The sequence below is a fragment of the Sitophilus oryzae genome, unplaced genomic scaffold, assembly GCF_002938485.1.
Source record: "Sitophilus oryzae breed Bouriz unplaced genomic scaffold, Soryzae_2.0 scaffold_1498_pilon_pilon, whole genome shotgun sequence".
NCBI classification, from domain to species: Eukaryota; Metazoa; Arthropoda; class Insecta; order Coleoptera; family Curculionidae; genus Sitophilus; species Sitophilus oryzae.
In genome coordinates, this window is record NW_022146167.1 from 2,862,376 (window position 1) to 2,877,789 (window position 15,414).

General features: G+C 30.0%; 2 protein-coding genes and 1 long non-coding RNA gene across 3 annotated transcripts; 2 read left to right on the forward strand and 1 right to left on the reverse strand.

Moving 5' to 3' along the window:
• Positions 1-4,349: 4,349 nt before the first annotated feature.
• Positions 4,350-11,323, forward strand: LOC115877757 (nuclear pore complex protein Nup107). Its single transcript, XM_030894061.1, has 12 exons — positions 4,350-4,653; positions 4,708-5,008; positions 5,064-5,186; positions 5,243-5,384; positions 5,443-5,643; positions 6,593-6,798; positions 6,858-7,118; positions 8,033-8,279; positions 10,363-10,564; positions 10,618-10,819; positions 10,871-11,102; positions 11,154-11,323. Exons 1-12 carry the CDS (start codon positions 4,350-4,352, stop codon positions 11,259-11,261), a joined length of 2,529 nt encoding a protein of 842 aa, XP_030749921.1. The 3' UTR covers positions 11,262-11,323.
• Positions 11,258-12,116, reverse strand: LOC115877758 (selenoprotein M-like). The gene is made up of 2 exons (XM_030894062.1): positions 11,827-12,116; positions 11,258-11,779 (listed from the first exon to the last, which is right to left on the reverse strand). The coding sequence occupies exons 1-2, from the start codon at positions 11,917-11,919 to the stop codon at positions 11,528-11,530; spliced, it is 345 nt and encodes a 114-aa protein (XP_030749922.1). The 5' UTR covers positions 11,920-12,116; the 3' UTR covers positions 11,258-11,527.
• A 613-nt stretch (positions 12,117-12,729) lies between these two features.
• Positions 12,730-14,542, forward strand: LOC115877787. Its single transcript, XR_004049402.1, has 3 exons — positions 12,730-12,848; positions 13,337-13,453; positions 13,625-14,542. It is a non-coding gene; the product is annotated as an uncharacterized LOC115877787 (long non-coding RNA).
• The last annotated feature ends 872 nt before the right edge of the window (positions 14,543-15,414 follow it).

The following is a 15,414-nucleotide window of genomic DNA, read 5'->3' on the forward strand; positions in this document are numbered from 1 at the left end:
GTGAATATTGCAAATTAATTTATCTCGTTCGGACGGACACCGGGACTGTCCCCTCCCCCGCCCGTCCTTTTTTCTCTATGTTACGCAGGATATTTTCAACGGTTTATATATTTTTATACTTTTTATCTGGAGATGATAGCGAGTTGTGTCGCAAATTATACGTTTAGTTTTTTATACTTATTATATTTATGCAATTTTATACCGAAGAATTATATTGAAGCTTAAAAATTTAACTGATCACTTAAATAGACCCAAATTTTAACCCCAAATTTAATTCTTGAGGTACATTCATATACAAGAGTGTGATCGAATTCTAAACAAGCTCCGCATAATGTCTGATTCTATCTGAGATTTTCACTCCAGTTTTTGACAACCTTTGCTGGCAATTATTATCTACATTTTAAAACCATGTTCCTAAATACAGTGTTTTTCAGACAAATGGTTAATTTTTAAAAGTTTTTTTTTTAATATTTTCCACTTTCAGCCCAATTTGGTTATTTTAAAAAAACTCCCTATATATATATATATATATATATATATATATATATATATATATATATATATATATATATATATATATATATATATATATATATATATATATATATACTATATATATATATATATATATATATATATATATATATATATTATATTATATATACTTTTTCCGAGACTGCCGTCTCGGAAAAAGTCTTAATGCACTAGCTATTCATTTTCAGAACCAAGATCATCAATTTGATTACGACAGTGCATCTATACTGGAACAGGAAGGCAATTTCGAAAAAGAATTTTTTGGAAATGGTTCACATTAATAACAACAAAAACTCTATAAATTCAAGATCGGATATTGACAGCCTTAGTTCCATATATTGTAATTTATTAAGGGAATTATAAATTAATTAAATAAAATAACACACATACATTTAAATATAGCAGCAAAAATAAGATGGGATGCGATGCCTGCAAATATGCAGTTTACAATCTTTTTATAGTTTTTTTAGTTGTTTGTTTCTTGGAGCGTTCGCTCTTCACTAAAGCGAAAGAATTTGATATTAATACACTTCATGTTTATTTTATATACGTACGTTGTCAATGGTGGTTTGTAGAGCAAAGTAGTTTAGTTTATTTTACATTATTGTATGTTTTTTTTTTGTAAAATTTGACTCTAATTGTAAGTAGTATTTTTGTTTTGTTTTATTAATTTGTTGCAACGTATTTTAATGAAAAAACTTTTATTCCTAAGTTACAATTGTAATGACTATTGTTTTTAGCTGACGCTCCTGATGAAGAACATAAATGATGTCGAAATATAGAGCTATTTAGATTAAAGTGAGTTTAATTGAAACAGACCGCTTCCCGATATTATACCACATTTATTAAATCGTACGGTCGAGAATAATCAACAAATATATATATATATATATATATATATATATATATATATATATATATATATATATATATATATATATATATATATATATATATATATATATATATATATATATAATAAATATTATTGATTATTAGAATTGTATTTAAATTCTTTTGTATTTAAATTCTAAATACATATTCTATGTACCATACGATCGAAAAAACGGCGTCAAAGACGGCTGGGGAATGACAATCGATGATATATTTTGCCGAGGTCAAGCCCTAGACTGCCAGTTGGCCTTAAAAAGGTTCTAATTTATTTTTATATTGAGAAAAGATTGTTTTTAAATATTATAGTTTAAAATTCGAGAAACAAACTTTAAATGTTTAGAAATTTTGATCTAAAAATGATCATATTTCAAAAACCACTCGGTCGTGTAGGTGATGAAATATTTTTATTTTTTCTAACGTCACAAAAGTATTATTTTTTTCGACGTGATTGACAATTAAAAAAGTCATTTTAACGCCTAGGCATAAAAGTAAAGCACTTTTATGCCTAAGCATAAAAATATGAAAATATATTATTAAACTGACATAAAGTATCAAATTCAACGAGCGTAACCATAGTTTCTCGATTTATCATTACATACAAGGTATTACTTTTAAATATTTTTATATTATTTGGAACATTTGAAGTTGTTTAAAAATTATTTGTGGCTTGTGAAAAAAAATAGCATGTTCTAGTCGGAGTTATTGGAAAAATGATTTTTTGTGCCTCGCCTGTATGTCGAACTTACATTAGCCTCGCCACAAAAGTGTCATTTTTACTCTAAGTTTTTACTCCTAATAAAACAATATACTATTTCTTGCAATGAGAAACGTTGTAACAAATTTGCAAAGCGAAGAAATATACAACTTCACTAAAACATTTTAATTGTACATTTAAAAAATACTTTCTATAAAAATATTTTTAAAATGTGCAGTATTATTGTCAAAATTCTTCGTCAAAATTTCAAATAAAAAAACTTGATATGGACCTTTTGCAAAACGCTGGGTCACCTTGTATATTACTACACGTTACTGTACGAGCGAAAAAAAACGGCGTCAAAGATGGCTTAGAAATGAAGATCGCTGTCATTTCATATGTAAAATTATATGGGGAATATCATCGATCGTTATTTCCAATTTCCAAGCCAACTGGACGCCGATTTTTCGATCATAGGGTATATATTATAGGGTTTGATAAAAAAAAACATCAAGCTACCTTAGAAATGACAATCGATGACATTTACCATTCAATTTGACGTATAAAATAACTCGTCGCTGTTTTTTTAATAATATTGAATTTTTAATAGTGAAACATATTAGTTGATCCAAGGACTGTTCACAAGCAAAATAAAATAATAGAAATATCTTAATTTAGGTAGAAATCTCTTAAAATATAATATTTTTATCAACTATTTGAGTAACACGTTTTGGAAAAATGAAGACATACAGCGCGGTAGCAGCAAACGTCAAAAGAAAAAAATCAAAATTAGAATGATGTTTTCCTGCTATCTTTTGTCGTCTACAAAATTATATATTTGTTCTATTGCCCTGACATTCTATATTATATACTCTACCGAATATAATAATTATTGTTAACCACCCCCACAAAAAAAAAACAGTTGCGTCAGTAGTATCTATCAACGCATAATTTTTTAGCTGTGTTATGCACTTGGCATTGACATGTTTTAAATTGGCGATATAAAATTACATTTTAGAAAGAATAAAGATAATATTAATATTTAATTATATTCTTTCAGACTTAAATTTTTACTAATCTCTGTTCTAAACTTGTCGCATTGACTGAAAAACAATTGATGTACTAAAATAAACACCGACAAAGAGCAATTTATTGAATATGGTCATTAAAATATTGATAAATCTAGTGGGTGCAGCATCAAAACAGAGGAAGAGGAAATGAGTATCAAATGCTCGCGTGTTTTGCATGTACCGATAATTGTGTCAAGGATAAGGAAAATACACACGTTTAACAATAATAAGCGTATCCCTGTAATTTGATAAAATGTCTGGTTTTTCTGCAAACCGAAAAGAGGACATGTAGGTATGCTGATAACTCAAACAGGCGAGTATGTGTGATAAAAATAAGTATTTTTTTTATTGCGAGCTCTATATGATATAATAAGAGTAAATAATAAATATTTAACAAATAATTAACAATTTTAAAATTATTTTACAACAATACAATTTTTTTGTTGCGATTTTCATACAAATGATCGAAAGTCGGCAGGCTGGGTATAAATTCGTTGTGGTTATAACAAAATATTTATTATATTATACCACTTTAATGAAATCTCATCTACTATTTTGTAATAACTAATTAGTAAATTTAGTCCAATCAAAATTAATTTAAAATAGTCAGAAGATAAAACTAAGTAAAATATTGTCATTAGGAATATCTGTTTGAACATCCGGTATGTGCCTACTTAATAATAATAATATTAATAAAGTCTTCAAATTAAGTGCTAGATTTTTTAGTTTTAAAATTGGTAGGAAAATAAAAGAATCTAGTAAAATATTTCAAATAAAATCACTGTTTGAACACCTATAACTATCTAAAAACGACTTGATTTTAATAAACACAGTAAATTTCGATTTTTCAGTGTAATCTTTTTTAAGTAGACATAATTTTGTGATTTTGGGTCACTGGTCACTCTATACAAAGAAATAACTTTATGAGAATGGGCATATCGAAAAATTTCATAAAAAAAGTCACATCTCTAATTTTTTTCCTAAATTTCATTTAAATATTTAACTTTTAACTATTGGTACCCCTGGTTCATTTTTTCAGATAGCCACAGATCAAAAATATAAAAACGTCAGAAATATTTCAAAAAAACTGAGGTTAAGTTTTTAGCAGTTTACGCTGCTTGTGTTTGTTTTTGTGATATTTTCGAGCCCCACAAATCATGGACAACGATTTAAATCGGTCCGTGCGTCTCCTAGAAGATGCTCTATCCACCCCCAGCCGAGGCCTATTCAAAAAATCCCTATCTCAACATTTCAACGAGTCGAAAGATCTTACTTTAATGCTTGCACCCCACGAATTACAAAAGCTCAAAAGCGATCACTATCTATACAACGAAACTATGGCCGATTTACTGCATGGAGATACTACCTTAACGGGGAGTGTTATACAGAATGAGGCTCCATGGAAAGGCACAGTCGATAATTTGTATATGGAGTTTTTCGAGGCACTCCAAGGAGATTCAGGTACAATATAACAACCGAAAGACTGAATTATATTCTAACAAGTTTACGTTTTAGCAAGTAAAGATGTTCTGGAAATATTAGCAGAGCTGGCACGTTGTTGCTCAGACACATTGAAAGTTGTGCGAAGTCTTCATTCTAAAGTTGCTCTAAGTAGTATAGATGAAGAGAATTGGCTTGAAAAAGAAAGGGACACTTGGAAACTGTTGTATATTTTATATCAAGATAGGTTCATGGCCCAAAACTTGGTAGATGAAGATATGCCAATACAGTATTTTGGAAAATCTGAGAAAAATTGTATGGAAAGCTTATTCAAAAGGGAAAGCTTAGTCAGAGAATGCCAGCTAGTTATTGATTGGTACTATAAGTCTTGTTTAATATTTAATTATATTTTAATTGGCCATATTTTGTAGGCTAGAATCACAAACTTGTGAAAAAGATGACAAAGTTCTACATTTTTCGGATTCAACAGTCGGCTGGGAAAATACACTGCACCAATTACAGTCTTCTGATACTATTGCTTTTGGTAGTTCAAGGTCAGTTTTTTCTTATAGTACAATCACAGTATATTTAATTTTGGCGTGTATTTCAGACAAATAGTCTATAAATTAGACCCAGATGCTCCACACTATCAAAAAAAGCCACTTCATGATTTGGATAACGATGATGAACAAAGACTGAACAGGCATCTTTTCGAACAAATAAGATATGGGAAACTAGAAGAGGCTGAAAAAGTATGTTTAATTGTTTGTTTTACCTAATTATTTTATACTGATAATAATAATTTAATAGTTGGCAAGGCAATGTGGGCATGGATGGAAAGCTGCTATTTTGGAAGGATGGCGTTTATTTCACAATCCAAATATCAAGGAAGAGACTGATAATGAGGTTGATGATGGTTATGAAGAGATGGAATTAAATGAATTGAAAGATATTGAAGGGAATAGTAACAGAGATGCTTGGAAAATAATGGCGATTAGATACTGTAAACAGGTATGTTTTATATATTGTAAAATGAGACTACGGGGGATTGTTTATATTGTTATTCCATGCCAACATGTCTAATACAATGTTTCCAGTTCTACTTTATTTTCAAGATTTTTATACCTATTATCTATTATTTAGTGAAATATAACAAATAATAATGTAGTTAGTTGGCAACTGTTGATTTCATATATTGTACTTTTATTTAGTACTTAAAATAAGAATCATAGAGACTATGCGGCTAATTTTTTTGACCTTGAAATCACATGTTAGGACAATTAATCACATTCGTATACTGAAAAAAATGTCTAGAATCTTATTGAAAGAAATTACAAATATACTGAGACAAATTATTTCTTTATTAAGGTATTATATAATTATGTGGCATTAAAAAATACATATAACCCTAAATTTTTACCCTTTTACCATCAACCCCTATTTTTTAATAGCGATCATATAACCCTAAATTTTCACCCTTTTACCATCAACCCCTATTTTTTAAGAGCGATATTAGTAATTCGATAATTTTAATTTAACAACAAATTGTTTTTAAAAATTGTTAGAGTACCTTAAATTAAAAACGTAAGTATGATTGGGTATATACCCAATCCATACTTACTTGAGTAAATACCATTATACCCGGTATATACCGGGTATAATGGTATTTACTCAAATTTCAATAAATGCTGGGTACTTGCCCATCACTGACCTTAACCACAGCAACGCGTGGCAGGGTCTGCTAGTTTATTTGTAAAATATAATTTAAAATAAAATTATAAACGTCATTACAAGGGACCAAAGGGGAAATATTAATCAGGGATGGGAATTTAAGCGTCTATCCTAAAAAAATACAGGTAAAAAATGTAAAAAAATTAAAATAGGAACAAATGGCACTTAAACAATGACAAATTTTTTATTGACACGTTCAAGCCAATAGAAATGTATATGAATTTTATAGGACTGGATAAGTAAATACGAAAAAGCTTCCATAGGCGTTTTTTGTGGTTACATAAACTCCATTTTACCTGTATGTAACACATGGGAAGATTTTCTATGGGCCTATATGAAATGCATGGTCGATATTAGAGTAGAATCAGAAATAAGAGACTGTTGTACAAAAGACAATGGATATTTACCTCTTCCTGATGAATATTGGATACAAAGGTACATTAATAACATGTTTTTACTTTTATTTCAACTAATTCTTACAAAATTTTATACAGAACGTCATTAAATGATGTTTTTACAACCCTGGAATCGTCTAAAAATAAAACGGTGCGTGAACAAGCCAAAGAACGCGAACGTATCATCCAGAAATATATAATTCTGGATGAAATACCGGCTCTTTTAAGGGATTTAGAAGAATGGGTTGAAGGAACTAATGTTTCCACTCAGTTTCTGAGATTCGCAGCCCATTTGGTGTTATTTCTTGACCAGATCGGGCAAGGACACAAACAAGTTGGAATAGAAAAAGTTATTGAAGCGTATGTATAGTGTATGATTAAAAAACGGCGTCATAGTAGCCTTGAAACGGCAGTCGATAATATACCCCCTATAACTTTTTTATTTTTTCAGAGAAAAAAACGAGATTTGGTATGTTAGTATATGACATAAATTAGGATTGACTGACGTATTCAATTGTTTTTGGTCACCTCCTGTTTCATCGGAAATGGCTACAACTTTTGATTTTTAAATGACACCCTCGGTATTTTTTTACTTTATTCGATAGAAAATGATACTCCGAATAGAATGATATATCATATGTCAACTTTTGACATTTTCTCATATGGTAACGTGCGGTTTATAACGATAATTTGACTTAAAATTCCAAGTGTGTGGTATCAAATTATTCGTAAAAAATGATTTTTCCAAATATGCTAATGAGCCACCCTTGTTCCGTTTTAAAAAATTGAGATATGATTAAAAATACGATTTGGGCATTTTTTAACCTTCCAGAACAAGGCACGAAAAACATTAGCCATGTACACAGCCATGGCACCCTAGATTGACATTTAAAATACTATTTTTTTAGCGAAAATGTCAAAAATTGACATTTGATATGTTATTCTATTCGGAGTGTCATTTTATATTGAATATCTATATTTCTAGGTCATTTCCGGTGAAACAGGAAGTGATCAAATACAATTGAATACGTCAATCAATCCTAATTTATGTCATATACTAACATACCAAATCTGGTATTTTATCTGAAAAAATAAAATAAAAAATTATAGGGGTGAACCACTTTTGAGACGCACCCGGTATATTCATCTAGTAGAAATTGACATAAAAATGTGTCAAATTAATATTTAACTTAGGCAAAAGGTCACTGTGACACTGTTTTTTTTCGATCACGTTCGATATTTCTATAAAATAATCATGAAAATATTATTTGTAGTTATATAAAACGTTTAATGCAAATGAAAGAGACACAGTTAATTGCTTTTTATGTAAACAAACTGAGCCCTAGCAAGCAAGTGCACATGTACGCCCAATATTTAGAAAATATAATCGATTATGAAGAAAGAAAAATATCTTTGGAATATGCCGATGAATGTGGTTTGGATGTCATGAGTGTGGCCAGACAAGTTGTGGAAAATATAAGAAAAAGACCGGAGGAGGTGGACAAATCTGGAAATCTACAGGTATAGGAAAAATGTTTTTATTTTATATATTTTTTTTTCGTCCAATATACATTATTTCTTGTTTATGTTATAATTGATTTTATGCATTCGCTTAAATCTGGGAAAACATTGTACCAGGACTTGAATTATAGTGATATTATCGTGAATTTTATAAATAGTTTCAAAAATGGTTACTGCAGTTCTTTTGATGTACAGGGTGTCCCACTAAGAATAGCACTCGGCTGTATCTCGGAAAGTATTAGCCGTAGGGCCAGCGGAAAAAAATATTAATAACTAAAGAGGCTATGAGAAATTGCTGGAAATGATTTTCAAGTATGTAGAACGGTCGCTAGAAGGCGCAACTGCTATAAAAATAAGAAGACGGAGTTTTTACACAATTTTGTCTAGATAACGGGTACTATAAATGATTATTATCAGCTTATTATAAGCTTCATAATCTTCACAAAACTTTGAACATTTTTTGTTAAAACCATTTTCCAGTATCTGCCAAAATAAAGTGGTGGGGGAAGATTAGATCTGTTTTTATTTAAATATTAATAACCCCGGACTGGATCAATGGAACCCAACAAACAGGAGTCGTTTAAAAGAGCGTTTCTTACTCTATATTATATAGTATAAACAATAATAATAAGCTTTTGAATGTAGACGTTAGGGGGCGCTGTCTTATAATTTAACAAACCGCGCGTTTTTTTTTCAAAAAAATTAAAGGCGATAGTATATGTAATTTTAGCTGATAGTAAAGAGTAATAAAATTTTAAAAAGTCAGCGAAAACCGCATCTTGATATCCTGTTTCAAACCGAAGATATTAGCAAAATTATAATAAATGCGAAAAAATGATATTTAAAAAACACTTTTAATTATGACAATTCTAATAAAAAATAAAATAGAAACGATTAGTTTATTCTAAAATCTACAAATACCAAAATACCATGTCAGATGTATTAATATCTAATAATTAGGTATCAATGACAATGAATAAGAAATGACTCCTCAGTGAAGTCATGATAGGCTGTGGAAAAAAGTTGTTTTTGACGTAATAATATAAACGTCAAAGTATTATTAGATCAACATGTTGATAGTCTTAGAAGCGTTTTTTCTCTTTTGAAAAAAGGAATTTGTAGAAAAGGAATCAAAAAATAAAAACGCTGCTGAGACTATCAAAATGTTGATATAATAATATATAATATTTTGATGTTTAAACTATCTCTTTAAAAGCAACTTTTTTCCAAAGCCTACCTTGAATTCACTGAGGCGTCGTTTCTTGTTCACTGTAATTAATATCTTAATTATTAGATATTAATACACCTAGTATTATGGTATTCTGGTACATTATCGATTTTTTGAATAAAATAACCTTTTTTATCGTATTTTTTATTAGAATGGGCATAATCAAGAGGGCTAGTGATATCATGTTAGAAAAATAAGCTAATTAAGGTCTTATTTTTTTGTATTTATTATAAATTTGCTAATAACTTTGGTTTGAAAAAAGATATCAAAATGCGGTTTTCGCTGACTTCTTAGGCTTTTATTGCTCTTTAGTATCAGCTAAAATTATATATACTATCGTATTTAATATTTTTGAAAAAACGCGTAATGTTTGTTAAATTGGAAGACAGCGCCCCCTAGCGTCTACGTTCAAAAGCTTATTTTTATTGTTTATGTGGTATAATATAGAGTAAGAAACGCTCTTTTAAACGAGCTTTCACTTATTGGATTTCGATCATCCAGTCCGGAGTTATTAACATTTAAACAAAAAGAGATCTAACCTTCCCCCACCACTTCATTTTAGCAGATAGGGGAAAATTGTTTTAACAAAAAAGGTCATAAATTTACTGAAGATTATGAAGCTATTATTTATAGTACATCATATCTAGGCAAAATTTCTTTAAAATACCATTTTGTTATTTTCCATAGCAGTTGCGCCCTCTAGCGGCCGTTCAACAAACTTGAAAATAATTTCCAGCAATTTCTCATAGTCTCTTTAGCTATAAATATTTTTCCGAGATACAGCCGAGAGCCATTCTTAGTGGGACACCCTGTACTTATTTTTGTATTTTGTTTTTTTATGTTGTCATATTTTAGCAAAAAATAACGGAGACAGACAAATTCAAAATATCAGCTATAGATTGGTTAATATTCTATGAAAGTCAACGTATCGAAGCTTTAGCACAAACCAATGCCATTATTTTCAATTTCTTAACAGTAGGAAAATTAGATGCTGCACAATTGGCTTTCAATAAAATTCCTAGCGATTCTGTCAAAACTATTCAGTCAGAGATTTCAGGTAAAATATACCATATTTTAAGAAAATATTAATTAATTTAGATTATATTTCAGAAAGCAATGAAGAGTTAAACCTAATAGTAAAAGAATACTTAAGTTACAAGGCCTATTTAGAAGCTTACGAAACATTTAACGAATGGTTTAAACAAATTAAAAACAAACCAAGCGAGCCAGAAAAATTACCTGAAACCGCCCATTTTCCGGAAAAAGTCGCACATGAACATAGGGTATCCCAATTTAAAGCTGAACTCGAAAGGTAACATGAAAAAACACAGTGGTTTATTTGAACTACTTTTTTTAATTTTAGATGGAAATTAACAACTAATCATTTAGCTAAGTCTGCCAAAGGGCATTTATACAATGTATTACTCTTTCCTGATGGTTGGTTATCAGGAACAAAAGATGCAGAGAGCTTAAGAAAAGTGATACTACCTGAAGTCACTTTGTTGCTATACTCAGTATTATCTGAGACAAAACTATATCAAGAATGTGTTCAGTTAGCTGATATTTTAGCTACGGAAGCTCATGGTCTATATAAGGTAATTTTATAAGCTTTTTTTTATGGATTAGTACAATTTTTGTGATTTTAGGAATTCACGAAAGATCAGCTTGGAAGTTTTTTGATTAAAATCGGAGAAAGTGCGGCACTATTGACTGAAATGGACAAAGACCCATTTGGTAATGAAATAACGGCTTGAGTGGTATTTTTTACGTTTATTTTAGTGTTATTTTTATAAATAAATTATTACATTTTGTAAAATTGCCCTTTTTTTCTCTAGGTATACTATATATTATCTTGTCAAGATTACATCAGTTTTTGATACTATTAGTTTCAATAGTTTAGACTCTAGGTGGACTATAGTCTCGACTATTGACACTAATTAAGACAAATATTGAGTATAACACAAATATTTATTATATTTTTATGTTTTATTATAAGCTTATTTATTTTATATAGACTAATTTAAAGTTCTTTTCCAATTTCATTGGAATCCTTCAATTTGAAACCCCTCTTTTCCAGTAACTTGTTACAAGCTTGCCTATTTAACTTTTCCAGTAAGTGCCTCTCTACTTCTTCATCGGCTTCATTGAAGAAAATCAGTTCTGGAGGGTGACCCTGAATCTTCTTCCATTCTACGTTTTCGTATTTGGGAATATCTTCATAGATAAAAGCTCGGACTTCTGCAAGACGGTTCAGTTGGCATCCAGCACAGCTCTAATGAATAGATTTAGTATATTACTGGTATAAAAAACGGTACTTACATCAACTCTAGCTCTAACAATGCTTTTACTCTGGTCAGAAGTGCTCGAATGTATGATTAAAACAAAAAGGACAGAAACCAAATACGCCTTCATTTTATACAGGAATAGTATTGATTATAATGTTAAATACTACGGTATCACACTACAGTTATCACGTATAATACTGAAGAGGTACTTGAAATTGTTTGTTTTTATGAAATATACAGGATACAGAATAAAAATGCATAAACAAATTTTGATTAAGAAATCCTTGAAAAGTGTTTGGTTAGGTTACATTAGGTTATTTGAACTACTAAATAGAGATGGCAGCGATATATGGATATGCAAAATTATATCGATATGTTCATCTTGTTTATTTTTGTTTTCTTTCTCCAATAATTAATCATAGATTACAATTTGATCTCTCTCCTTTTGATTATTTTTTTGGAGAATGGCCAGATGACCTATATAAGTTCAAGCCATGTAAAAATAAAGAAGAAAAAAATATATGCTAAATCTGTGGCTGCTTATGTTTAGAGCCATAAATATAGAAAAGAAGAAGAACCTTACTTTTATTCTGTGGTTACGGTTCTTTTAAGGCCTGAAATACGAAAAAGAAGAAGAATACTGGTGGCGCCATCGTGAAAAAAGTGAGAGAATTTTGAACTAAAATGTTTCCAAGGTTGCCAAGATATTAGGAAAATCCTGAAACTAATCTAAATCGATATTTTTGTAGGTCTAAAATGAATTAAACCGTTACAAAATCATCATAAATCTAATAAAAATATAATACAAACTTTGTTTCAGTAGAATAAATAATATAATTTTCTTTTAGAAACAGCATTATTTATGCAGCAAAAAAATGAGCATTCTGTTTTACATGTGTTCAATCTGACAACGTTGACGTACGACATTTTCCGTTGTTAATAGCAAGTCGTTATGTTGCTCTTACAATTTTTCTGATTTTTTATAGAAAAAGTGATTTTTCTATGCACTATTGGAGTTTATTCTGTTCCTTAAGGCCTGTTTAATCTCCCGAAGATGTAAGTACCCATTATTTTGCCTGTTTTCTATAGATTTTTTCACTTTCAAATATTTCAGTTACATCATCATTAAAAGTTTATGTATTTTTCCAATTTTTATAATTTCCGTTTTCAAAATCGAGTATATCGAAATATAGATACATTCCTTGATGTCTCTATTGTAGAATAAAAATAAAGTTACTTAGAATATTACTTCATATCTAAAAACAGTTGGTATTTTTTCGGCCATTTTTTTTTTGGTAGTGTTTAAAGATATTTTTTTATTCCTAAAGATAATTTTTTAGGTGTTTGTTTATACAAGTAATCAAGTATTTTCTACGTCTTTCAGAATAAATCAAGTGTTAGTATACCCAAAGGTTTCTCCACAATTACATAATACTTTTGTATTAAAAAAACGTTTTTTTATGTAAACATATACGCTGTCGTCATACGTTGGTCAAATTTGCATTGTTTCAATATAATGCTTTAATAATAATTTTCTTTTTTAGGAGTGCTATTTTAATAATACACACTCAGCAAAGAAGAGGCCTGGGTTACCCCTTATATAATTCTGTTGTTGGGCATCATTCTGGCTTACGAGATTGATTTTCTCTAATCACAAAAAAGTAAGTTTATTTTATTATTTAAAAATAAATTTAATAAACTTATTAAATATTTATTAACAGACTAACCATATGTCTTAAGGTATATTTAATATTATTACAAAATGAAAATAATAAACAGGATTAGAATAGCATAATTAAAAAAATGTAATATTATTTATTTATTTTTTACAGATTTTATACAACAAATCGATGGATGTATACATTTCTGGGCAGTACAAGTATCCTTTTGATTAATATTACCAATAACAATCGTTATCTTTTGGTTAAATATGTATATTTTTTCTCGTTTTTAATGTTCATCAGTGGATTCTAACATTTTTAAATTTACTTATGTAAGAAAAAATTTCCAATGAGTGTCTGAGTTACATTTTTACGATTTCTTATTTTCATAGACAAATTCAACCTGTCTGTTTTTATTTTGGGTCAATTTTTGGCTGTTGGTCACTTCTCTTTTTTTTTAGCAGAATACCATCTACTTAGAATTTTACTTCATGTTGTTTTTGGTTTACTTTCATGTCTCTGTAATAGCTACACTTGCATATTTTCTTGATTGTGGAAATAATATCAATTCTATACAATATTCCATTGACTATATTTCTGTAGTTCTTATTAATTTGGTAAAATATACCATGTAATATACCTTGCCTCCTATATTTTATTGTTTATTTTGTTGTTACTGTAAAAATATTCCATTGATTTTAAGTATTTTTTTATTTGTATTATTTTTCTTGTGGTGTCATTCTTCTAACACTTGTAATTTCTTGTACAGATATTCAGTTTTGATGGATTCATTTTTATCTCATTTTTACAGATGATATAGCATGAATTGCTGTAATTTTACAGATTCTGTTGGTTTGGTTTGCCTGTGTTTTCAAATTTCAAAATAACGAATTTCCATTCAGTTCCTGGCGCATTCGCCATTTATTCAAAAAACCTGTTTTGTCCATAGCTTGACACTTCTGACTGCTTCTGACTTTCGGCGTTATTTCCAATGTATTTTCCTAAGTAACATCGACTCCGGAGCATCATAGCTAGCCTCCCCTAAGAGGAGGAGACCCGGGTCACCCCCTAACCCTGATGTTCGGCCATCGATGACCTATGTAGCATGCATAGGTACCCAAGGGAGTCACCACCCTCTGGTTTACGAGCTAGGTGTTCTAACGCTAGAGGCTTCGGCCGGATACGACCTGGCACCCAAGCTACGAGACTTCTTCGTGCACGTATCCCGTGACGTCTCGACAGTAGAGGGGGCGGGATATCGGACACATTGAAGATGATGAGGGGGGTCCGCCTGTAGGGGGTCCCGGTGGATGTCTGCTCGATGGGTGACGAGGGTGACCTGAGACGAGGCTGCTTAGCTGGGATGGGAACTGACTGGTGATGCTTAATCGTCGGCCAAGGGTTAAATCTGATGAAGGGGGGCGAACTTGTATGCTCTGGCCTGGAGGACTTTTCTTTATGTGCTTGATGTCATGTTTTGACTAGGTATTTTTGAGAGGAGGCTAAGCATAATTTTTGGTAAAAAAACCGCTCTTTTTCAGATACATCTTTATTTGTTTTTAATATCCAAAACTTTTGCCCATCTTGCTTTTGACCTACCTCTAACTTTTTTGGTCTGCCATTTTTTTATCATTGGAATATTATCATTCATCAATTTTATAAATTCCTTCAATGATTTTTTTCTAAGACTTCTAAGTTATATTTCGGCCTGTGTAGAATTATAACTTTTTTATTAATTTTTATGCCATTTTTCCCAATTCATCCCTCATTTTCATGCCATTTTTTTCAATATATCATATCTCTATTTCTTTATTTGTCTCTTGTATTTATTATTGAATTATCATCATTTGTCAATTCTATAAACTCTCCTATTCTATCTGTGCATTTTTTTGTGACTTTGACTTCGTGTCTTTTCTGTGTTAGACATAATATTTCAACATTTTTATTGCCTGTATAGGAAT